At 51.4% G+C, this 26,426-nt stretch overlaps 2 protein-coding genes across 2 annotated transcripts; one reads left to right on the forward strand and one right to left on the reverse strand.

Moving 5' to 3' along the window:
• The first annotated feature begins 417 nt into the window (after positions 1-417).
• On the forward strand, positions 418-20,482 carry LOC122394058 (homeobox protein SIX6-like). The gene is made up of 6 exons (XM_043390616.1): positions 418-733; positions 9,747-9,954; positions 10,938-11,208; positions 11,484-11,605; positions 11,842-11,993; positions 19,105-20,482. The coding sequence occupies exons 1-6, from the start codon at positions 678-680 to the stop codon at positions 19,316-19,318; spliced, it is 1,023 nt and encodes a 340-aa protein (XP_043246551.1). The 5' UTR covers positions 418-677; the 3' UTR covers positions 19,319-20,482.
• Positions 20,483-20,767: 285 nt separating this feature from the next.
• LOC122394057 (two pore potassium channel protein sup-9-like) lies at positions 20,768-26,312 on the reverse strand. The gene is made up of 9 exons (XM_043390614.1): positions 26,044-26,312; positions 25,357-25,514; positions 24,665-24,820; positions 24,285-24,460; positions 23,850-24,017; positions 23,351-23,469; positions 22,791-22,879; positions 22,277-22,391; positions 20,768-21,643 (listed from the first exon to the last, which is right to left on the reverse strand). The coding sequence occupies exons 2-9, from the start codon at positions 25,484-25,486 to the stop codon at positions 21,484-21,486; spliced, it is 1,113 nt and encodes a 370-aa protein (XP_043246549.1). The 5' UTR covers positions 25,487-25,514; positions 26,044-26,312; the 3' UTR covers positions 20,768-21,483.
• Positions 26,313-26,426: the final 114 nt, after the last annotated feature.

Below are 26,426 nucleotides of genomic sequence, written 5' to 3' on the forward strand. Positions count from 1 at the left end.
TGATAATGTGATTGTTTGAAAGCAAATTATTTTATCGCTTTTATTTCAAATCTCACAGTAGTTAATTTAAGCATGTAGTAATGTAGACTTGGTCTACATACGTAAGCATGTAAGTGTGTAAGTCTACATAAAGTAATGTAGACTCGACGTTTGAAAACACCAAAACTCACAATTTCACACTATACTATCAATTTATGTGTACAGGTTCACGTCATTTAGTGCTCCTGATGATAGAAGGGATATCACACCTCTGTATGTCAGATCCCGCGATAATCTGTTCATCCCGTCCCAACCAGCGACCGCCGCGCACCCGCTGAGGTCTCATCTCGCGGCCGCCGGCCCCGCCCCCGCCCCGCTCTCGACCAATGGGAGCCGCCGGCCGACCTGAGATGCAGCCTCCGCCGCCTCCGCCGCCGCCGACAGAGGAGGGAGTCTCGGCAGAGCCGGTCCGCGGGGGAGAGCGGCGCGTGGGCGGCGTGGGAAGAGAGGACGGGACCGACAAGGGCCTAGCTGAGCGCAAATCGACAGGGGCTAGCTGAGTGGTGAGGAGCTGCGAGCTGACCTGATAGTTGGGTGTCAGTGGATGTCCGTGAAGTAGAGGAGGAGCCAGTGGACAGTGACCTGACCTGAGAGTGACCTGACACAGTGACCTGTCGCCGGGTCGGGGTCCGCCAGCGATGGCCACCGGACGGGCCATCCTGCCCACCACACACACCGAGAGGAGCGAAATGGGGTGAGTGCCGCCCCGGGGGAGGGGAGTGGGAGGGGTGATGGACCTTGATTGGTCCGGGGTGAAACGCATGCTAGTCGGATTGGAGCCCGGTCCCATCAGTAGGCATGTGATTAGATCTAAAATTTAAGCGATATTTTTTAGGATCACTCTTGATCTGGTTTATCTTTCATAGGGCTTTGAACACGTGATTGTTGATACTTCGGCGGCAAGCCTTCAAATAGGCCCAAAGCCAAAGAGCGAAATACCGTGATGAAATAAGAGCTCGGGCTGCTTCACTTATTGCAAGATGAGTAGTGAGTACTCCCTCAAAGCCTTTCATTGCGCGAGTTTAATTAACTTTGTCATTACAGTAACCTCCTGAAATCAAGGGGTAGGTAAAGCTCGCAAGTCTTACTGGTTTCTGAACGGGTCATTTTGAGCACGTGGTTTGGGTTTCGACAATGAAGATCGGGGGACGTGATCCACTCACCGTTTCATCCAAAAAGCTCTATAACAGAGTTTTGCAGTAAAACAAAACGAGCGGTTTGGATGTCATAAGGCGTCTCAGCTTATGAAGCTCTTAGACCTGGTTTTAGTCAGGTCAATACAGCGGTCTCTGAGGAGGTCACTTTGCATATGATCCGACAATGACCGATGATTCGATTGGTGATACATGTATGACGTCACGGAACGTTTAAGGTGCAAACAATAAGCATCAGATATGTGTGCAATGTGTAACCAATGTTCTGTCTTCAATGTTGAATTAGATAATTCCTGGTGTGAAATGAGCGACTTCCGTATTTCTCTATTGCGTTGTAATGCGGTGGTCACGCGGCCGACCTGACCTCTGGTGTATACATACACCGTTTATGTTTGTCTTGTTATTTTCTGTTATGCAGTACATTTTGGTGTGATAAGTTATAAATAATTGGACCATATTAGTGCCACGAGATGAAAAGGCAGGCCTCCGCCTGCCTTTGCGGCCGTTTGTCCGCCAGAGTGGACTTCGATTGTCCGGCGGCCGGCGGGCCAGGCCGCCGGGCCATACCAACAGTCACCCAGGAAAAATGAAAAACCCAATGCCTTATTTGCCTTAACCCGGCCTGGCGGGGGGGGGGGGGCGAATAAGGCAATCACCGCAGCCAGGGGAGACAATAGCCGTTTTCACGACGGGCTATCCGGCGAATGCACCTAATTTGACCAAATCTGTACCTAATCTCTTTTACATGAAGTATCTTCATTTTGTGAATGTATTTCAGTGTATTAATCAATGATACTCTCTGATAATATGACAAAGCAGGCATATAAGGCATAAGCAATTAGTGCAACCCTAGCTGATAGCTATTACGAGATACACCGAGCCTAATTTGACCAAATCTGCACTTATCTGCACCAAATGTGTAACAGATGACCGTCGTGAAAACGGCTAACATTTACACCCTGTCAAACTCCGTAAATATAGGAGCTACGAAAAATGGTGCCAAACGAAAGGCCACCACGAGACGTTTTAAAGCACCTAAAATGTTTGACCTCAGATCATTTTTCAAAATCAGGTCAAGGTGAAAAGCAAAAACCAGCATACGAGTATGTGTAGTAGGTTAAACTTATTTTCGAAAGTTTGAATTTTTATCGGGACATCCTCTCATACTATTCCACTAGGCATAAAGACGTGTCACGTGTAAAATATTTTTGAAAAATATTGATTTTTAGGGTAGCTCAACGAGGTAGTTTATTCTCTTTTTTGTAATAAAAGTGCAATTTTGTATTTATTTATGGTGAACGTTTTTAACCTCAAAGCAAGTTAAGTTTGGTTTTGTGAGATTAATATCGAGGATGTAAGTTTACGATTTTATTCCGCAGCAACACCTTTATCTCGAGTACTAACCAAACCGCTGGGGTCTCTTCGACACCCAATTCCCACACATTTTCAGCCGTCATCAAATTTGGCTTGTGGCAGTGACTCGATACAAACGCAATCGAAGATGCTGAAAACGATGGCTGGGGGTCGCTCTAAAATCATAAGTGGCGGCCAAAAATGTTATATTTTTTGTCATAGCCCACTATACGCTCGTGGCGAGCGTTAGCTTATTGGCTGCAGGCAGCCAGTGCCACTGGCAAAGTATGTGACAGCTGAAGAGGTTTTTGCACCTCTGGTCCCGTCAAAAAATCTATTTTTTTTTTTTGTTTTACTCCCAGAATAAGTGCCACCCTAATGTGTGGTGATCTCAAACGAAGTGTTCCTGAGGATGACAGGATACATGAAATGGGTTGAAACAGGTGGGAAACGACGGAGGAGAATCTAAGGAATCCGATGATTTGCTTAAACTTCGAGGTCAGGGTCATGATCAAAATTGACCTCATGCCTTGCACTTCTTCGTATATCTTGCTCACTAATCTCCAAAATGTTTTGAAATGCTTTGAAGGTTATCAGGCACCTATTTGTGGTTTAGGTTACGATAAAAGGCTGCCCCCAGGTCAAGGTCAGGTAAGGGTATCCTTGCTTGAGGCTATTTCACTGATTCAAGTGAGCCATAACAATTCAGCGATTTTTGCTATTCTGACGCTCTAAACGAATGCCTAAAGCAAAACAAATGCCAGATTCGTGATCAGGGGCTACGAATTTATCTTATAACACCTTCATGTGTCAAGGTCAACCAAAGGTCATTCGAGGTTACAAGAGGTCAACATAAAAGTAAACCTTTTCTAAACAAAATATATGTCATTAGACGCGTCTTGACAAGAGGATTCGTTGGTACTACTACCACTGTCTATGCTCTAGGATGGATCATTTTTGTTGAAGTTATTTGCGAAAGACTGAACACCCAGCTCAGAGTCATTGACTTGACCTCAGGTCACCAAAATTAGTTTTTGTATTTTTACTATAGTTATATGCTACACAACCGTGCTCGAAGTTCGTTTTTATCTCTAAAACCCTTTTTTTGGCAGCTGTTTGAAGTTCACGTCTGTGACATCGAAATTTCCCGTGCAGGGGTCTAGGAGAATCGGCCCCGTGTTGTCATCAAGGGGGCTGGGTCCAAATGTTTTGCTTCATTAACCCACGAGCCGCTGGGGGGGGGCATAAAGTTGCCCCCCCCTTTACGTTTTGTGAAATATCTCCGAAACCTGATGAGCTACGAACATGAAACTTGGCATAGCTTCAAACGAATACCTAGGCAATGTTTGAGGAAAGTTTGGTGGTTGTAGCACCTAAGATGACGTCACAGTGACGTCATAAAGTTTTGCCGTTTTCCGATATGGACCGTTTCTGATGACGCTGAGCATGAAACTCAACTGTAAATGAACTAGACAGCACCTGCTGTCATCCTAAAACATCTAACTACATTTCCATCTAGTTTCTGGCCAATAATTGACCCTTTATATTCGGTCCCATATATCTGATGTATCGTGAGGAATATGAGAGTCGCAAATCTATAATTTCACTTATGACGTCACTGTGACGTCACTTCAAATGGGATCGACACCAAATTTGGACACAACCTCGGCTAGGTATTCAGAAAAATGTGTGCAAAGTTTCGCTTCTCTATCTCTTCGCGTTGCGACGATATCGTCGCAGAAGTAAAGGGGGGGCAACTATATGCCCCCCCCCCCCCCCCCCAGCGGCCGGCGGGTGGCGCGGAGGCCCAGCGGCCGCCGGGTTAACCCTCGCCGGCACAGGCCATTTTGCGTCCTTCGACGGCACAAGGGTACGACCCCCCCCCCCCTCGCGCTTGGCCCCTAATTGAGCGGGAGCCTCGCGGAAAAAAGCATCGTGTAGGTCGTTACGAGACGAAGCCAACAATACCATGTTTTAAGGTCATAGGTCAACTGTTGACCTCAGGTCAGGTCAATGACCCTTAAGTCGGGAAAATCGGGACCTGTTAGAACGTCGTGGTGGCTGGTAAACTGTGGCTGCTGTGGTTTTTTAGGGGTGCCGATCACGAATATCATGTTAATTTTGATCCGTGATCACAGATGCTGCCTTCTGCAGTTAGGCCATGTCGGGTCAGGTCAGGTCAGGTCAACCAGTAGGGGTCCTGCCGGGTATTCGTAGGTGTCAACCGCCTTTGACAGCTTCGTAACATGTTGCGAAGGCACCAAACTACTTCGTGTTCAAATGGCTGCCAAATTCGAATTCAGCTAAAAAAAAAAACTAGCCCAGAAACATGTAAAACTCGAAAAAGTGAACCCAGGTCATCAAAGGTCAATGACCTGAACTGGCCTTCAGGTGACCTTGACACCTACCCTAATGCATGGGACCAACACATTATCACATGTTTGAACGCTTGAAACCACGAAAAACTGCGAGCCGACTTGTTCCGAATCGCGATTCCGGCCAAACATGGTCTCGGGAAATGGGACACAGGTCAAACGCAAGGGTACTGAAAGTTTCGTACGATCGGCGCTTTTTACGCGAGTAATTTGCGAAAAAACCGAGGGGATCCGTTCAATCCCCCTGGCATACTTATACGGGCGAAGGTTAGACACTGTACCTAATGCTATGTTTTCCATCGGTTTGTTTCATTGAACAAAAAGTCTATGCAATGGATGTTGCACACACAGTGCAAAATATATAACACCACATCTTAAGGCCACTGCAAATCACCGTACTTTAAGCACCGAGGTGAGTTTGTCGGCAATTAGCGGCTGGCCGTCGCCATTAGGTGTTAATGACCCTCCCATTTCCGGTGTCTCGCCGGGACGGAGAGAGGATTACGACGGAGGAGGTTAGAGTAGCCGTGAGCCGGGGCGGACAGTGTCAGACAGAGACAGTGGCGTGGAGTGGATGAGGTGCCGCGAGCAAATAATCTTTTCAATGTTATAAATACTACTACAATGCAATATTACAATCCACTTGTAATGCTCAACCGTATCGCCAATAAATCGTACAAAGAAGTGAATAACTAGAAATAGTTCCGCTCTCCTTACCATTGTAGGAATCTCTTCCAAACCATTTATTCCCCGGATGTATCGTGCACGTTCCCACAGACCCGCGGTGCCGTAACCGTAGCGAGCCGGTAATGACCCCTGTCCCTTCCCACAGCCACCGTCTCCCGTTCCCCCGACCCGGCGCACGTGCACACTGTCATACTCCCCAATAAAGCCATCAGGCGGATTAGTGGCGACCCCCCGCCGGCCGGGCGGCGCCGGCGGTCGGGAGCGGTCAGCGGCCGGCCGGCGGTCCCACGCGCGGTGGTCCGCCGCTGGTCTCTGGTGGTCCACCGATGCATGGTCTGATGGTCCGTACATGTCCCGACGGTCTCTGGTCCTCTCAGACCTCCATGACCCGAGAGGGAACTGCATCTGACCGCCGCCAAATCACCGGATGTGACCGGAAGTCGGTTTGGTCCTCCGTCCCGAAGGTGTTAATCCCCGGAACCTTTCTGGGCCACAGCGGCCGGCCCAGACGCTCGTTTGGAGACCCCCGGGTGGATGCTGGTTTTGCCTCCGACCTGGCCTAATGTCGCTCCTGAAGAACCGAGCGTGGGACCGGAAGCCGCGTAGGTCAGTCCGTGTGGGTTTTGGGAAAATGTCTCGGGCACCTGATCTGGCCCATTCGTCAGAGACTCAGTCGTCTTGCTGTGCGTGTGTGCAGAGGACGTGTCAGTGATCGGTCTGAGGCCGTCGGGTGCTGGCAATCAGTGGTGACCGGTGACCTGCGGGGGCGGCCGGTGACCTGCGGTGGTGACGGTGACCTGCGGTGTCGGTCAGTGTCGGTCGGTGACCTGCCGATGACCTGCTGTGCTGGTTGGTGACCTGCATGATGGAGGTGGCGGTAGTGCCCGCCCCGGCCGTGCTGACGGCGGGGGACGGTCTGGGTCTGGACTGCGGGGACTGGCTGGCCGATCCGGGACTGGTGCAGGAGAAGCTGGACAGTTTGGAGCAGGAGTTCGGCGACCTGGATCAGGAGCTGGGCTCGAAGGACAGGCTGGAGAGACTGGAGGAGCAGCTGCGAAGCTTGGAGTGCGTCGAGGAGGCTGCGGAGGAAGAGTCAGGAGCGGAGCCGGACTGCAGTCCGGATAATCTGGATGTATCGGACAGCAGCCGACAGGACTTTGAGGCGCAGGCCTGCAGCCGCCAGCGGGAACTGGACAAGCCGCGCTGCAGCCAAGAGACGTTCAACAAGCCAAGCTGCAGCCACCAGCAGGAGCTGGAAAAGCCGGGCTGCAGTCAGAAGAAGCTCGACAAGCCGAGCTGCAGCCACCAGGCGGAGTCGAGGCAGCGGGTTACGCCGACGGACCGGTTCGCTGGGCGTCAGGCCGGGCCGGCGGCGCCGGTAAAACACCAGTCCCCAGTGATCACCATCTGGCTCGACGAGTCGTCATCAGAGGACGAGGATGATGGAACTGCCCCGCCGGACAGGTAAGGAGCGCTGCGACACGGCTGCAGCGTCGGCGAGCTCGGAAAAAAGCGGACTGGTAAGGCTGTCGAGAGGCGCAACGCTCCCTTGATTTAATGTTTATTTGGTATGATTTTTATAAATTGAAATGACACTTGAAATAACAATAGGTGTATATCTTTACGTGCTGAAAGGGTCAACGAGACGAAGTCCTACCAATGAAATGTATTGTTTTGGTACAAGCAGTTCATATACCTTAGACGCGAAACGGTCACTTAATTGTAGAACATTCAATTACGTACGCAACAACTGTGTACTGTAGATAATTTCGTAAAAATGACCAGAGAGTGGCCCATGTCCACGGCTATATGTGTGCAGTTGTTGGAGCCGATGCTGGGAAGGCCCAGCCCCAATGTCCCAATGATCATGCATGAAACATTATGAGGAGCTGACTTTCGTACCTATTAAAATATTTTTTTTTTTACTGCGATTGAAGTTAATGCTTGATGGCATTATTTTCTTTGACCTCTGTTTTTATCTGTTTTATTTGCATTGAAAAAGTTAAAAGAAGATACATTTCTTCAGGATTAATTTAGAATGCTGATTTGCTCTTTTGATGGATCGCTTTGATAGCGCGTTTTTCACATTGACATGCTCACTGCTCATGACGGGCATGAACTGCTTTGCATGAATTTGCTCATACTACCTGAAGAAAGCGGAAAAATCCAAAATATGTTTTCGTGTTGGACGTTCTTAAGTGGAATGGAATAGAACAGCACCCAGTCAAGGTCCAGCACGGAAAATAGGCATACCTTCCTATGCATATTTTCGTCTTCCTTCACATACGAGTATGAGCGAGAGGTAATGATTTACATTTGTCATAATTGTTGATTTGCTCTACTGATTTATTGCGAGGAAGTCGGGCCGATCATCGGCCAATGCACTGTGGCATACAGCCCCACATGCGGCCAGTCTAATATGCACAATTCAGTACCGGGGTAAACTTATATCCTTTGTGGCTCTGAAGTGGACGAACATTTTTCTTGTGTTTATGAAGACGTTCATAGGCGTTTATTTATTCTACTCATTAATCCTACTTTGATGATATGGCGATATAATTTACAAGATAATTATTTCCTAAAAATAAACCAGCATATGAAAGGAAATAGCATTTATATCTTCGAATCTCATCTCGCTGTTCCTATAACTGTGAGAGTTCGGCGTGCGTCGCTGGTGCGCACTAGGTATATCGTACTGCAGTTGCCTCTCAGGCGTCTGTCGTGCGGGCTGCCTACCTCGCAGGCGCAATCCATGCCGTGCGGGCTGCCTACCTCGCACGCAAAGCCTGGCGTGCGGGCAGGCTGCACGCATGCATTTTTGTGTCCACTGTCCTCTGTAGATTTTGATCTACCCACAAGTGGATTACTTTGGGTATTTCAAGCTACAGGGATGTTCACGAAAAACTGACACATTTTAAAACGACTTTGTGAGCATGTGAGAGCTCACGGAGACTTGATTTGCATGCCATTCGAAAGCCTGTTGAAAAAAGTTTTGTATGTGCATAGCGCCTTTAGGTAGCATCACACGAGTTTTCAAATAAATAAGAAAGCGTTAAAATGGGGAAATTTGACTTGGCGACAAAACTTAGCGGAAAAGCAATGAAGCTCTCGCGGCTACCATCTGCCACCACGACTGAACCAGTCCACGAATTCATCTAAAATTTGGCATATTAATGTTTCGATGGATTTTGTTTTATACTTTTGGCATATTGTGGGCAAATTCCTAAGGAATGCCAAAATTGGCAGGCTTGGAAGTGCTGATGCCATAAACCATGGCCGCATGCTGGCAGTCACTGTAGAGTGGTACCGTGCCATCTTTTAACGGCTTCTGTTAGCTACTGTAGCGGAAATGGGTCGACGTCTACACCATTTGGTGGTTCTGGCACGTCAGGGCCACCACACGTACAGTAACCGCGATCATCGGTCTCACACGAGAACAGGGGGGAGGGGGCATTGTCTCGCGCATCACCTCTCACCCATAGCCGGCCATTTCGCTCTACCTCAACACCGTGGACTATTCCTGTGGGGTCACGTGAGTGACATGGTCTGTAGCAGCGGCCCAAAGGACATCAAAACTCCCGACGAGTGCAGTGAGAGGTGTTGCAATTCTTCAGGCACGTGCCCAAAAACGGGGGATAATTTCCTGTTTCGGGCTGAGTCGTGCACTGCTCCAAAAACTCGTCATCTGCAAAATACGCTGTAACTTCTTAGAAACGAAAATGACATATTCCCAAAATATGTCAATAAAAACTTAGAAGTCCACTCTATTTGCACATAGCATGATCACCGTGCTGAGGGCAAGTGTTTTCTCGTAATTCGGAAATAAAATGTGTCAGTTTTTCGTGAACATCCCTGTACTTTTTATGCTCTACTTATTTCGAAGCCTCCTATGTAACGCTTTGGTCAGTGGTTTATGGCTGATGCGATTATCGCATCAACTTGTGTCATACACGTTTATAAAGCGTCGGACGAGAAATATGTATTATACAACATGGCTGAATCGAATTGATAATATCCATTTTATCACATTAAACCAGCATCCAGAAACGTTCTGTGTCGTCGGACGGACGTTATGTGAAGGTCCCTCGGCGCTACCCTCCGTCACTCTGCCCCACTGACACCCGTCTCTCACCGGCAGGGCGCACTCCGCCGCTGTGAAGGCCCGGCTGTTCGTGCCGACCACTGACCCGGCCGGGGGCCAGCCGGGGTCACAGCCCGGTCAGCTGGGGTCACAGGGTCACCAGCCGCCGCCGCTGGTTGACCCCCGCGACCCCGATCAGACGGAGACCGACGAGAAGCACCGGACTCTGCTGGCGCATTACCTCAGTCGCTGCTGCCGCGAACAGGTAAATCGACGACGTCAGAGAGTAGCGGTTCTGATTTTCGAAGTGTTTATTTGTGTCTGTCGTTTATTTGTGTCATGTGACAGGTTAAGATTGATATGCGGTGTGAGGTGCTACACTTTTATCATCGCATAACGTATAAATGTAGGTCTGTTCTGGTAAATACTTGTATGCATTTGTCATTGTGTGGTCGTAAAGCCTCATAGCCGGTGACGTGACAAAATGAGCTAGCCGGCGCGGTGACTAAAATAAGCTAGCCAGTGACAGACCACCTTCAGTCCTAGACTCCAGTCAGCACACATGTTGAGCCCGCGGTTGCTGATCTCTGCTCACGTCAGCGAGCTGAGGCCGTCACGCTGACAGTGCAGCAGACTGACATTTGTTCTGGTACCGTATCTACCACCAGCTCAATGCCCCATGACCTATGGGGTCTGCGTAGCTCAGCGGCCGATGACCTAGGCGAGTCTGCCCTGAGAGTGGCCCATGTCCCTAGCTGTATCTGTGAAGTCACTGTAGCCGATGCTAGGGAGAGCCGAGAGCGGGCGCTGCTCCGGTCTGATAATGAAGCGTGATGATCGCAGAGGTGCCTGGCATGCTGACCTTTCAGTCTGAAGGTCTGTTTCGAGCTTTGCTTTGAGAACTGCATCAGCATCAGAAGTTTCTTTTTCTGTTCGATATCGAATCCTTATCTTGTCCTCACGTCTTTTGAAAGGAAGCAAATTAAATAGTCCCATGAGTTATGTGAGAGTGAAGCTTTGAAGCTCGCTCTCAGATGCGTTATTATCCACTTCACAAAAAATCGCAAAACTGATACTTGACTTTCTAATCTGAGCTTATTCTGAACAACCTCTTACTATCACCCAGGCCTTGTCACAGGCACCCCCGCTAACCGCCCCCTCCCCACAGGTGGACTGTCTGCTAATGGTGGCCCTCCAGCGGCAGGGTATCGCCCCCAAGACTGACCCCTTCCTCTCTCTCCCTCACAGGTGGACTGTCTGCTGATGGTGGCCCTGCAGCGGCAGGACTTCCGTCGTCTGGAGGCGATCCTGGCGCACTCGCCGCAGAAGGAGGGCGCCGCCGCCTCCCAGACGATCCACCGCGCCCGTGTGCACGCTGCCTTCCAGCGCGGCGACTTCAAGCAGGTGTACCAGGTGTTGGAGAGCCAGCAGTTTGACGCCAAGTACCACACGGAGCTGCAGCACCTGTGGTACCAGTCGCGCTACGCCGAGCAGCGTCGGCTCCGCAACAAGCCGCTCGGTGAGCTCACGCCTCGCGGCGGTAAATTCTGGCCGGTGTCTTGTGGAGAAGGGGGAGCGGTAGAGAGAAGGGCAGGGAGACAATAAACTAGAGGAATAGGAGATGCTACGATTGGGTTCTTCACTTTGGGGCTGATTGAGAATATTTTTGTAAGCCTTGAAATCTCAAATGATATTGAAAAAAAATTATGGATTGGTTTTATCGTTGCCTGTTTTAGTGAAGTAAATTCACAACTCAATATTTTACTGACCATGATTTCCGTGTTTCCAATGCAGGCGCGGTGGACCATTACCGTATCCGTAAGAAGTTCCCTCTGCCGAGGACCATCTGGGACGGCGAGGAGCTCGTCTACTGCTTCAAGGAGAGGGATCGCAAGATGCTGCGGGAATTTTACACGGTAAGCGACTGTTCCCACCGTGTTGAGCCAGTCGCTTTTTTGTCGGCTGTGATCGGTTTGATGAATTATGATTAAAATCTTCATCTCTGTGATCCATTCTGGTCCTAAAATTTTATCTGAATCGACCATTTGAATCTCGCTGAGCATTTTCACTGATAAGTACCTATCATCAAAATGCTAAGCCACCTGCACGCCATCCGTCATCTAACCTCTAATCTCTGTCGCCGCTGCCGCAGGTGAACCGCTACCCGACGCCGGGCGAGAAGCGCGAGCTGGCGCAGCGGACCAAGCTGAGTACCACCCAGGTCTCCAATTGGTTCAAGAACCGGCGACAGCGGGACAAAACGCAGAGCAGGGAGCACCCCATCGGCGCCACGCCCATCAAAAGGTAGGTCCTCCGCTGAGGAGGCTCCCAGTTCAGGTTTTTTTTTGGCTTTCAGGGCGCTGACTGATTGTGATGTCTGTAATTCGGGTTCAGTGTCCTACTCGAACACCTCGCTCATACTAAGGTGACTTAGGCGCAACCGCAACTTGTTTCGCTTCGCAATATTTTCAATATTCACCCTCCAAACTGCTAGATGGCATTGAACTTGCTGAGGAAACCGATTTGGTGCGAGCAAGTCCCGACGAAAATCACTACAGTAGCTTTCACATTCCTGGGAGCACTGAGGACAGTTCTGGATGCAGCCAAACGATACGATGATACCAGCGACATCGGATCCACCTTCTCAGTCTCATCTTCAGTAATGTCCTGAACAAGCTCAAAGGTAAAAGGTCACATCGCAGTGCCAGTCGGCAGTCATGCAGAATACGCTGGTCAATTGCGTGCATCCCCTTATACTCGTACAACTGGGCACACCTCTGTCGGACTGAGGCGGCTCTCCCGTTCGGCCCAGACCGGTCCGGGAGGACCGGGAGGCTCGGGAGGGCCGGGAGTGGCGCTGGGAGGCCCGGGAGGCCCCTCCTGTCCGGCGGTCGGCGGCCAGTCGAGTGACCCCGCGGCCACCACATCGGAACCAGACCCACTCAGCCGACGGCGATGGAAATATTAGCCGTCGAGATCGACGGACAACATCCCCGGCCGGCCGAACGACGGACTCGGTCCCCTCTGGGGGGGGGGGGGGGCGGCGGCTCCTGTGACTGTCCGGACTCGAACTCGACACCGTCACACCGCGGAACACTGGGGCGCTCCGGTGCAGGGGGGTCACGAGATGGAGACGATAGGTCACGTGATTCTTGTCGGTCTGGACGCTGTCGGCCGAGACAGCCTTTTGTTCGGTGTTTTCCCATTGATTAAAGATCAGTTAACGTTTCAAGGTGGCGTCTTGGAATCTCCCTGTTCCTCATTGGGAGAATACAAAACAGGAGAAGAGCTGTGATAGCTGTTTTCAAATTAGTGCTGTTTTTTACAGTTAACGTCAGCCTTCATCGTTGCAATTTGTCAGGAATTTGTGCCGTGAGTTCAGGTTTGTTGTTACAGAAGTCACTGACGTTCCAGGAGGTTACGTTTCGTAGTTATCTTCATATGTATAAATCGGATAAGATTTAATATAAACATTCGAAGCGAGCTTTCAAACCTCTTGCTAAAGGAATCGCCATCGGCCTAACCTAATTTGGGTGAAACATCTTTTTTTGTCGTCTTTTAACCAAAACTAATAAGTTATGGAGAAAAAAATCCAGTGTTTGTCAGCTCCCCCTCCAATAAATCTCTGATGGAATTCGACATCTGGCCGAGTTGACACCTGCTCCCCTGCTCGGGAGTCGGGTCGGGCTGAGGGCTGCGGCGCCCCTCGGCGGCTGCTGGCGCGCTGCAACCCGATCTGTTTGCCCGTATAAACCGCCGGGTGTGTCGAGTCGCCGCCGCGCCGTCCCCGTCCCCGTCCCCCTGGCCAGGTCAGCGGCGGGTCAGGTCACGGCTCATCGCGGCCCATCAGTCAGCCGGCCGACGGGCGCGCTCCGGTTACAGAGGCGCCGGTGCGCGGCTCCGCGGCCTGCCGGGGTGTCAGCGCGGCGCACACTGGGGGCCATTGACGGCAGGCGGCACGCTCCGACACAACTGCAGCCCCCCCCCCCCCCCTCCGCGGACAGACCGGGCGCGAGAGATGAGCGGGGGGGATGGATATTTTGGGATGACTATTGACTGTGTGAAGAGATGGAGAAAATATTCCGTCAAAATAACAACAAATTAACACGGTACCCATGTTAGTATAATTGAAAAAAGTGAACAAAGAGCTTAACTTTCTCTGTCCTCTCGTAAAGCATGTGTCTTTAAATATTGACTGCCGAACCGTCTTAATGATGAAATACTAGTAATCACCCACTGATCGGCTGATAGCGAGGTCCTTCCTGATTTTATGTTGTGACATTGTGTAGGTATGTATGGTTGTAGGTATGTGAGCCTAATGTGCCCCTCAATTCAGCCCTACCAAGTACCAAGATCTAGAGACGGACAACCTTTCTGTGGCCAAATCCCGCATATCCCGTGGCCAAATCCTGATTCCTGAACGGAGATCGCTTGATCGATATGTAATGGAATTGGAGATAAGCATCAACAAACATCCGATAAACGATCTCATTCTGCTACATTAGACGTTACAGCGCCATTATATCAAATTACCTGTGTCGAATTACATCGTTTGCTCTCTGCGATGCAGGGCAGGATTGATAGCGATTTCTCCCGTTGTTCTAATAATTGATCATAATTTTACTTATATCATAAACGAGGATGTCACATTCGAGCTCAAGTATTTGGACCCAGTTTTTGTTCGTCATTCCGTATACACTGAAAACAATTTCACCCGAAGCTGGCGAATTAAGCGTTGCTCTGCGGGTGGTATATGTGTAATAACTCGCCATGTCCAGATTCTAGCTAGAGGGTAAGCAGACTTGCCTGCCTTATTACTCGTAAATATGCACTGTACCCACAGTCTGCAGTAAGGTAGCTACCCAGCACCGGATATTGTCCCCGCGGGTGTCGAGTCATTGGCACAGCCCTCACTGAAAGAGTTGGACCTACTCGAGGCATCGTAAACGCGTATCCGTGGATGGCGAACCTTTACATAACCTGCCCTGAAGGAGTTGGATCTACTGTTACAACTAGATGGCGTTGTCTCATACAGTTTTAAATTACAACAATTTTTTAACTTTTTTTTTAACCAATGATATGTTGGCACATTGTTTGGCGGTTTTGAAGTGGGGGCGAAGTACAATTGTTAGGGTGCATCTTTAAAACCTCTGCAATATTCATCACGGGACGATTGGCAACGCTTTTTCTTCCGAAACTACCAAGTGAGACCATTTTGATCCTTATATAGGTCACGAAAGCAGCGGCGACACATCCACCGTTCCGTGCTTCTATCCTCAGGATACTGAAATCCTTGTCCTCCACGCCGCAACCCCCCTCCGGGCTGGACAGGCAACTTTATCTCATGCGGGCTGCTCCCTTGGAGCGGCACCGCTGCTCCCGAGGGAGCGCACCCCGTAGCCGGGTGCAGTGAGTGCCTTGGGGCTGGGTGGCCTGTCTACGGACGGGCTCAGCCCCGGCGACTCACTAGGGTGCCTGCTCAGACCAATGTCTCCCCCTAAAACCTATCATCCTTCCGGCTCTGCAATGGTCTTGTCGACCGAAAGGGCCTAACCCAACAAAACAACAAAAAAACAACGGCGACACATCTTCTTGATTTCGGGCGGTCTGCCTGATTGCCGGTGTGAGTCATTTCGAAATTTCTATGGGAATTCGATTTGACTTTTCCCACCGATGTGAAACTTTCTCACCGATGTTTCCCATGGTGTGAAATTTCTATAATGTAGATATTTTCCCGCAAATATGGTCAAGCGTGGGAGTTTTTTTTTTGGCCCTCGTGACTTGGTCGGCGAAGGGTAGGCGTGGAGGGTAACCCCATCTCCTAGGGGTTTGTAGGGCGCTGCTGCCAGGTAGGCGTCGATGAATACCTTTCGATGGAGGGGTCGTGAGCCACTGGTGCGCGAATAGTCGTGGAGGGTTACTACTCTCCAGAGTGAATTGCGAAAGTGTTATGTCCTAAATTGACTCCTGGGAGGGTGGTTAAAAATGGTTGCGGATAGGGGTACCCGCGAGGCACCGGTTTACTCGCCAGTTTTGGGTGAAATTGTTTTCAGTGTAATTTCTGTCAATGAATTGTGGTGTATTCCAGTAAAGGTTGTTGCCATTTCCCTAAACATAGATGTAGTACATATACGGAGCTAGTGTCAGACACACTAAACTGATGAAAGATAGTGTTTCCTTGTAAAAATCAAGTATTTCTTTATTGTCATGACCCTTCCTCCTTTTCAAAAGTATGCTCAGCCAAAATTATATTGTTTTAGCGTTTTCAAATATATCGGCCACAGGCCTTCATCAGTGAAATATCCAAAAAACAATATAAACAATATAAAATATAATATATAATAATATATAAAATACAGTATATAATAACAATATAAAAACAATATAATTTTGGCTCAGCATATTTTTGAAAAGGAGGAAAGGTCATGACAATAAAGAAATACTTGATTTTTACATTAATAATGATCCTCTAACAAGCACTAAAACAGATACAACTCATAGTGTTTCCTTCTTTGACTTGATATAATACCTCGTGCCCGGGTCTCGGCCCTGCACCGGTGCTGTTTTCCGGTGCCGGTGTCGTGTCTTTACGAGACACCGCGCCGGCGGGCGGCCCGGCTATCAGTCCGGTGCAGCGATGCCCATTGCCCATTGCCCATGCCCGTCTCGGAGGGCCCGGTGTCACGTTCCTGTGTCCCGTGCCCTCTGAGGCCGGTGCCAAGTCCCTGTGTCCCATGCCCTGTCCAATGTCCATGCCCCGACCCTGAGGCCAGTCCCGTGCTGTGCCGTGTGTGCCCTGTCCTATGCCCCTGCTGTATAAGCTCGGTACTGCCTGTCTCGTGGCCCACCTCTGACGCATTGTGCCGTGCCCCGAGCTCTTAGTAGTTTGGTTTCTTGCCCCGTGTCCCCTGCCCGCCTCCCTGCTTTCCACTCCTGACCCCTCGTCAGCAGTCGTCTGGCCAATCTGTAGACAGCGAAACCGGAGCCCCGCCGAATCGTTAGCCTGAGAAACGAGGAAGATAACCACCGAGCCGGCCGGTGATAAATGGTTGCGGGGTTCGTTAGGGGCGGCGGCCGGCCGGGGCGGTAACCACACACGCGCAGGGGCGGGCCCGACCCCTGCCGCCCCGCTACTGACGCCCCGCCGATGCCGACACCGCCGCCGCCGCCGCCGCCGCCGCCGCCGCTGCCGCTGCCGACTTTACCGCCGCCGCCGCCGCCCCACGCGTTAGATGAAAGCGCAGTCTTCAGTCGAGGTTTCAATGAATGCCGCCGATGCGTCGTCTCATGAGCAGGGTGGAGCATAGGCCGCCCAAAGTTCAGCCATTCTTCTTTCGAATAATGAGGATGGTCGCCGAATGTCAGCAACTCACTTTCAACGCTTTGTCGACGACAGACAGCTCTCAGGTTCTGGGACACTGCACGCACCAATTCTTTCTTCAAACGGCGGCAACGAGAGAGAAATCTGAGGATAATAACATTTCATGTGATTGCTGAATTTCATGGGATGTCAGGGACATAAAGGCCTTAAGGCTGTGTTACACTGCCGAATTTTGGCCACGATCCTGTCGCCGAATCACGTCGTGTAGGAAATCGGCGAACAGTTCACCGACAGAGGCGAACAGTTCGCCGGCAGAGCCCGATTTGCAGAAAACGGGTGGGGGGCCCCCCTAATCGTGCGCGGGTCGAAGCTGATCCATGATTCGGCGAACATCGCGAATGAATGGCGAATCTGTTGCGAATAGTCGGCGATACCTTGGCAACAAGTCGGCGCACGCAGCGAAATCTCGGCGGCGACTCGGCGACTGTTTGGCGATCATGTTCGTTTATTATAAGTTCGGCGAACGGCCACGAAATTTTCATTTTTCATGAAATCTTCGTGGCGGTCGTGACGAACCGTAAAAGTCGCGCGGTGGACAACGACTGGTCTGCGAAATGCCAAGACCGTGGAAGAAAGATCCCGAATCGGTCCGCGACATAGGATGACTTGCATATTCGTGCACATTCGTGTACCAAAATTCGGCAGTGTAACAAGGGCTTTAAGCCCTTGTTACACTGCCGAATTTCGGTACACGAATGTGCACGAATATGCAAGTCATCCTATGTCGCGGATCGATTCGGGACCTTTCTTCCACGGTCTTGGCATTTCGCAGACCAGTCGGTGCCCACCGCGCGACTTTTACGGTTCGTCACGACCGTCACGAATATTTCATGAAAAATGAAAATTTCGTGGCCGTTCGCCGAACTTAGCATACACGAACATGGTCGCCAAACAGTCGCCGAGTCGCCGCCGACATGCCGCTGCGTGCGCCGACTTGTTGCCAAGGTATCGCCGACTATTCGTAACAGATTCGCCATTCATTCGCGATGTTCGCCGAACCATAGATCAGCTTCGACCCGCGCACGATTAGGGGGGCCCCTACCCGTTTTCTGCAAATCGGGCTCTGTCGGCGAACTGGTCGCCTCTGTCGGTGAACTGTTCGCCGATTTCCTACACGACGTGATTCGGCGACAGAGTCGTGGCCAAAATTCGGCAGTGTAACACGGCCTTTACACTGCCGAATTTTGGCCACGACCCTGTCGCCGAACCACGTCGTGTAGGAAATCGGCGAACAATTCACCGACAGAGGCGAACAGTTCGCCGACAGAGCCCGATTTGAAGAAAACGGGTGGGGGGCCCCCCTACTCGTGCGCGGGTCGAAGCTGATCCATGATTCGGCGAATATTGCGAATGAATGGCGAATCTGAGGCGAATAGTCGGCGATACCTTGGCAACAAGTCGGCGCACGCAGCGACATGTCGGCGGCGACTCGGCGACTGTTTGGCGATCATGTTCGTTTATTATAAGTTCGGCGAACGACCACGAAATTTTCATTTTTCATGAAATATTCGTGGCGGTCGTGACGAACCGTAAAAGTCGCGCGGTGGGCAACGACTGGTCTGCGAAATGCCAAGACCGTGGAAGAAAGATCCCGAATCGGTCCGCGACATAGGATGACTTGCATATTCGTGCACATTCGTGTGCCGAAATTCGGCAGTGTAACAAGGGCTTAAATGATGAAACGAGATTCGTGGATCCGAAGCTTTGATGAGTTTGGTTGCAGACAGAACCGTGACATTGGCAAACGGCCGCAATCAACGTTCAGTGATCAACTCAAATATGGTGCTCAATGACAGTGCTCGCCGTTGTAAAAATAGAATAAACGTCTTATGACAGCCCCAATATACACATTGACCCATTTATCCACTGTATCTCTACCACATGCTGCACCATCGAACAATCAACATGCTACCGTGTTTCGCATTGGCCGCCCAAAACCTTTGAACTTTCGTCACTGGCCGCCAGTATGTAACTCTGTCGTTGCGCTAGCCGTATCTGAACTTTTTCTAACCGCCCGTGTCTCTGTCGTTGCAGTGAGCCGAGTCTGTTCGGCCCGTTCGAGAGGACCGGCGGTGAGCCACAGGCCAATTTTCCCGTCTGGGGGTACGTTCCGCCGCCGTCCGGCCCGCCGCCTGCCTGCAGTCTGGGCGCCGCCGCCGCCGCCGCCGCTGCCGCCGCCGCCCACGGACTCGACTACGCCGCCCTGGGCCGACCGGGAGGCATCTCTAGCAACCTGCTGAACGGGTAGCTGGAGAGGGAGGTTCGAGGAGTGCTGCAGCGCTGTCGGAGGCACGGGATACACGAGTGCGGGGCGCTGAGTGCCGGGAATTCAGTCGCTGAGTGATCCCACTCCCAGCTTTTCCCGATGCATGCGCCTCGGTGAGCCATTGTAGACGCTGTGATTAGTAGCGTTGTATCCTTTTTGACCACACCGCTGAGACATCCGCGTCCGAGATTAATCCAGTAAAATGAAGATTCTTTGTATTGGCAGGATTAGAAATACCGTGATTTTGTTTCACATACATCGATAAAGTAGGACGCTGTAACTGATATCATGCGTAATTGCGAGTGATGGAAAAGACACATGGTCCATTTTTCTTATGGCTTCGCTCTCTGGTCGGACGCAATTTCGAATCTCTTCCCAATTCATGCCCAAGGAAATGGAAAAAATGGCGGCAGCGTCTAAGGGACTCGGATACTGGAAACTCGTCGTATACCGTATACTTGTGTGCCACCCACCGATTTCCCACCGACGTATCAATGGGTGCATCACTGCATATGTACTATGTAGTCTGGTGGTCCACTTTGTGATTTAGAGCAGAGGCGTTCTGTGGGGGGCTAGGGAAGGAAGCCCGTCGTATCTGCGCGTTGTTGAGCCAATTGTGATCGGGTGTGGTGCGACCCTATCCCATAGATAGAGTGACTGTGAGAGCTGTGAGGGATTACAGCCAGGATTCTGCAGCGTGTCATTGTGAATGGCGCTGTGGAGCGGACGTACTGAACGACGGTCGAAGCTCACCGGTGACGGTCAGCAGCTACAGGTTTGGAGTGGACGTGTGTGTAGGCTTGGATTGCCGTTCATAGGGTAGTGCTTAAAACGGAATTATCCGAACAAACCCAGCGTGATGCTAGTTTGTATCGACTGTCATCCATTGTCGCACTCATTCCCATCACTGTCTGCCCAACCAGTAACGACATAAGCTCGTGGCCTGGTAGTATTTCGAGTTTGTGTGATGTGGTCGCGATAAACCAAGTACCGCATGCAGGCTGTCCACCGTCCATTGTCCAGCGCTCAGTGTGAGCCAGTGTAGAGGCACAGGTCCTTGCGCTGATATAAACCGTGCAAACGTGGTCGTCCGTGCTTTCCCGAGCTTGTATCGCGCCAATACAGATATGTCCCTGTCTTCTCCTACTAAGTGTTTTCACCAGACGAAAGAAGGTTGTTTATGTGTGGTAGGTGCACCCAACAATGTTTTTACAATAGCTCCACTGGTGCAGCTCCTGGATTGATGGCCCTGTGTTGCATGATTTTTCGTGACGTCTCCATTACTTTGTTTTTGATGGTTGCCCTTTCAGATGAAATAACGATGAAAAGCGTCGGCAGTCACAGCCATCGGCGATAACAGTATAGTGCTCGGGAATGCCGTGGTGGTTCAGGAGTAAAGTGGCGTCTTTAGGAAAAAGGATTCACGTAAAATATACGAATATTATGTATTGTATACATCGATTAATAGTAATTCGGTTCTCTTTATCTCATGTGCAATTATCTGACCAAATAGCAGAAAAGCCATATGCCATATGCCATATGCGCCGCGCTGCCGTTGCATGGGAAACAAATGTGCAACGCAGCGTTTTATGACATTAAGAACATAAAAACAATTCACCAACGAAATACATTGCATAGACGGCTTTGTACGCAAAGCCATAGCGCACAAATCCCAGGACGTCTGACTCACGGCAGAGCAGTGACCGGACGCCTACGCCAGTCTCCGTACCGAGCCGTGCGACATCTACAACTGGACGGTCACAGATGTGCTACCATCTGGCAGCTGACATTGTAGCTGCAGGGAAGCAGCAACGAAAAACGGGCCGCGCATTGCCAAAGTCCAGCACAGCGATATACTTAATACATGCAAAGCTCATGAAGACCCAGAGGGATAGTAGTTTTGTGCGAAAACATTTGAATGGTCTGACAGACCCCAACAGTACAGTTCATTCAAAATGACCTCTCTCAGCCTATGACTTCCAACGGCCAATTCGGATTGATCATCCTTTCAAAACGCGAAGCCCATGAGAATGATTGCGACTATCAATAGCGCCCAAAGCCCCCCCCCCCCACACACACACCCTGCGCTCCACACAGCAACTGAACGAACCTCGCCCCTCCCTCAACAGCCCATCGGGCGGCGTCGGCTACACGGAGGCCCGTTTGAGGGAGCGGCCGAACAGGTCCTCGGGCGTCTCAAAGTCGAACCGCTCATCCTCTCGGGTCTCGGTGACGTGGGCGGGCTCCCCGGGTACGGCGTCCAACAGGTGGGAGATGCGGGACGGCCGGCGGGCCGGGCCGCCGCGCCTGCGGGACAGACGGGACTGGTCACTGTCACGGGACGGACGGCGGGACGGAGGGCGGGCCGGGCCGCCGCGCCTGAGGGACAGTCGGGACGGGTGTCACGGGACGGACGGCGGGCCGGGCCGCCGCGCCTGAGGGATAGACGGAGGGACAGGTGTCACTACGGGACGGGCGGCGACGGCGGGCCGGGCCGCCGCGCCTGAAGGGTCAGAGGGACAGTTGTCACTGTTATCCCTAATGTGACCGCCACCGCCACGAGACAGACAGAGGGATGGGTGTCACCGGTGTCACAGTCAACGCACGAGTAACGCAACGGTACGAGTACTCAGATCTTCGAAACTACGTGTCTTGTGAGTCATCATAAAAATCCGTTTTTGAGCGAACGAACACATCAATCCATTGTAAAAGATAAAGCTCGTTCAGTGTTTCAATAAGAAACGTGGTGCTACGCTTCGTAAATAATTCATCATTTGTGTTTCGGCTCATACGGGTAACCTGCACAAAAATACTGGTCACATTCACTGAGGTAATGATGGTCAAGTCATAGAACAAAATTAATAGAGTAATTTGCGTCCTATCAAAAGCGTAGTGTCTCACCCAGCACTCCACTTGTCTCCGACCATAGGATTGTCTCACCTGTCTCGCGCGCCGGGTGAGTGTCTCGGGTAGCACGTGCACGAGCACACAGACGTGTGAGAGACAAAACTCATCGTCTCCGGAGTCTGGTGCGACATCTGCGTGACCATGTTTCCTGAAACGAGGAGAGCAAGGGTGATAACAGCACTGCAGCGTGGGGGGCAGGCGAGAGAGAGAGAGATAGAGAGAGAGAGAGAGAGAGAGAGAGAGAGAGAGAGAGAGAGAGAGAGAGAGAGAGAGAGAGAGAGAGAGAGAGAGAGAGGGAGGGAGGGAGGGAGGGAGGGAGGGAGAGAGAGAGAGAGAGAGAGAGAGAGAGAGAGAGAGAGAGAGAGAGAGAGAGAGAGGGGGGGGGGGGAAGAGAGAGAGAGAAGGACAGAGATATGTCGTTTAAATATCGCTCGCATGTGTGTCCATTGTCATTTCAAATACCTATTATTTGAAACATTGCGCGCTTTTTCTAGCTGTAGATGGCCGTAGCCAAGTGATCCTATCCTTTATTTCCGTATGAGCGTACCGTTGATGATGAGCGACTCTCCGTCCAGCGAGAGGAAGGAGGAAGCCGGCTGCATGTCGTTATCCACCTGGTTCACGTCTTCTGTGTTCCTGTGTGATCGGGGGGGGGGGGGGGCACTAGTCAGTAGTCAGTACCGGCTGCATGTCGTTATCCACCTGATTCACGTCCTCCGTGTTCCTGGGTGACGGGGGGGGGGGGGGGACTAGTCAGCCTGTTGCGTGTTGTTGCGCTTCTGTGCATTTGTGCAAGGCCAATCAAACTATTATCTTCCTATAACAGCATGCATGGTTTGTTTCCAAATGTTTCAGGGGAACCATATCCCAGAATTCTTTACCTCTGTTAGTGCGTCAGTATCAGCCGGATCGTCTCCGGTCTGCTACAGCTTATCTTATCTGAACAGTCGCTCTCATACGTTCACCCCGCCCCCCCCCCCCCCAGTCGCTCCCACACGGTTACCCCGCTCCCACACGGTAACCCCCCCCCCCCCCCAGTCGCTCTCACACGGTTAGCCGTCCCCCAGCCGCTCCCACACGGTTACCCCGTCCCCCAGCCGCTCTCACATGGTCATGAACCGCAGCACCAGCAGGTTCATGCTAGCAGCCAGCACGGCCAGCCCGAACAGGATGAAGATGAGCGCCATCGCCACGTAGCCCGGCTTCTCCGAGAGCGCGTGGTCTTTCTGTAGGCCATCGGTGGCGCCAGGGGTACGTCACAGTCCCGATAGAACGAATCAATGATGTGATAAGTGAGATTGAGGCGACCATAGTTGATAATTGTTATGATGGTGCTTATAGCTTCTAGGGAGATTTTTACATGAAGAATCATCGAGAAGTTGATGGCTATGTTTGAGCGTCGAAACTGTGTTTCCGACCCTGAGCTTAGTATACATACATAGTAAGCAACAATGACGATGTCATTTGTGCCTAATGGCATAGTACAGCATCCGTAAGTAATAAGAGATAACGTGCTCATTGTCCCGACATTCACAAGTGGATAAGCGCATTAGGAAGATGTACGATCCGCAGTGTCATCCTTCAGCTGCCGGTGCAGGCGGCTCACCTGGAGGGCCACGTAGTCGCCGAAGCCGATGGTGGTCAGCGTGATGAAGCAGTAGTAGAACGACTCGAAGTAGCTCCAGCGCTCGTAGTGTGAGAACATGGCCGCCCCGGACGTGGTGATGATGGTCGACAGCAGAAACGTCGCCGCCATCAGGTCTATCTCGGTGATCTGAGGTAGACAGTAGACACCGCTCACCGCTGTTGTCAGTACGTCTTGTCGGTAAATTTGTGTTTGTGAGTATGTAGGTACCCACAGAATAAAGATTTACAAACGGCGTAAGTTTTGGCCTGAAATGTTCACTTCGGAGCTCGTTAGCATTATTGTAGTTCAGGTTGAAGGAAAGCGTTCAGGTATCCTACATACATGGCACCACTAGTTGGTTTAACAAGACATCTGAAAATGAAATGCTGACATTTTTATTGAGGAGGTACACACCTCCGGATTTTTGCGACGGAAGAGAATCTTCAGCTTTTTGATGATGATGGAGGCGCCCTTGTTGAGCCGCTCGCCGATGTGCTGGAACATGACGAGTCCCATGGGGATGCCGATGATGGCGTAGAGGATGACGAAGGCCTTGCCACCGACCGTGGCCGGCGTGCTGTGGCCGTACCCTGTGGACGACGGGGTGCCGTGGGCTCTGATCATGGGCAGACAGAGCCGATGAAGGCCGATTGGCGACAAGCGGTTGTCGCGCTGACTGTCATTGGGAAAGGAAAGGGAAATCAAGAGCTATCAGTGATACGAAGAGCCACACACAAGAGCCCGCTCATCCCGATTCGTTCCGCAGCCTTGTGAAAATAAGTCGTGCTGCTTACCAATCATGACCAGTACAACCGTGGCGAAATAGAAGGCGCCGATGAACTTCCACTGAGGCCCTGCTTTGTGCGGTTCCATCTTGATGATGGTGGTCTCCAGAACGCGGTAATCCTCATCGGTGATGGAATATTTCTTTTTCATTTCCTGCTCCATCTCTGTGGGAGTTCGAGACAACATGGCGAAACATCAGCAAGTCATCATTATTAGCCGGAAGAAAGGAAATCATACATATGCTACTTGACTTACTAGCACGAATGAAAACGGATCCGACCGCCTTACTGCTTCAAGAAAGCCAAGAAAGGACGGGCACTCTGTCACACTGCACGTTGTTTTCGTTGTCGCTTTTCGTTTCCGAGCTAAACAAATCAGGGGCCGGATCGACAGTCGCAATATTTCAATCTTCCAGGGTGGCCCTCCCCACCAGTCCCATGCGACTGTCCCAAGTCCCAACCTTCTCTCGACCCTCGGATCCGGCGCTTCAAATTATTATTCTTCAGATCTTCCATTTGACCCCCGACCGACCCGTTCCACATGACCCCCTTCTGTTCCAACGTCCACATCCACCAGTCCAAAGGACCCTCGGACCCTCCAGGCTCCATAAGACCTTTCCGACATTCCAACATGACCCTCCCGACCCTATACATACATGGCCCTCCCGAGTTCCACTCCACCCTGTTGACCTCCCACCGACCTTCCAGCATGATCTGGCTGTCCTCGTCCCTCTCCGACTCCAGCGCGTCGAACACGGCGGCGCCGATGAGCAGGAAGGTGAAGGTGAACACCACCAGCGACAGGGTGCGCACGTTCTGGTGGCTCCGCATCGCGGCGACGGCGGTGCGGTCCGCGCGGCTGCGGAGGTCACAGAACGGCAGGTCACACACAGAGCGGCAGGTCAGTCATAGGAACGGCAGGTAAAACACAGGAACGGCAGGTCACAATGCTGGGCAGTGGGTTAATGCAGGAACGGCACTCAAACACAGGTAGGTCAGGTCAATCACAGGAACGGCAGGTCCGTCAAAGGACCGCATGTCAAACAAAGGAACGACGGTTAAAACACAATTTCACAGGGACGACAAGTCAGCCACGGGACCGCAGGTCTAACACAGGATGGAAGTTCAACCACAGGATAGTCCCTGCTGTCATCACAACTCACAGCCATGATGAGTATCAAGGAAAAGTGAGACAAATTATATTCCCGGACGCAAGCTTCCCCGTCGAAACAAGTCGCAATAGAACACCGACAACAGCGCATGCCCGATGCCGGAAGTTCCGTGACGCCAACCACAAATTGCTGAAGCGACTGAGAAGGTTCAGGAAATAGGAGCGCTATAGCCGATCTCAACGCGGCTTTGAGAGCCTGTAACAGTGTGACACTCACCGACTAGGCTGGTTTCATCTGACCACCTCTGTTGACCCTGTGTCTCAGCGTGTCCTCGGGCTCCGACCGTCGTCCGCGACAGCTGGGCTGCGTCGCGGACGACGCGCGTCCCCAGTCGGGCGCCGATCGATCGTCGCCGCCGACGCTGCGGCCCGGGGAGAGCGCGGGGAGCCGGGCAGAGGACCGGAGCAGCGGGACGAGGTGCAACACGGCCGGCACGCCGATAGATTGGGGAGATGTGGCTCTGTCATACTGAGCGCTGCGGTATGTAGGAGCAGTTGAAGCTCACATTTCAGGAAAAGTTTACCTTCTATGTAGGAGCAGTTGAGGCTCACGTTTCAGGAAAAGTTTACCTTCTAATGTAGGAGCAGTTGAGGCTCACG

Source organism: Amphibalanus amphitrite, unplaced genomic scaffold (genome assembly GCF_019059575.1).
Source record: "Amphibalanus amphitrite isolate SeventyFive unplaced genomic scaffold, NRLGWU_Aamphi_draft 000570F_arrow, whole genome shotgun sequence".
NCBI lineage: Eukaryota > Metazoa > Arthropoda > Thecostraca > Balanomorpha > Balanidae > Amphibalanus > Amphibalanus amphitrite.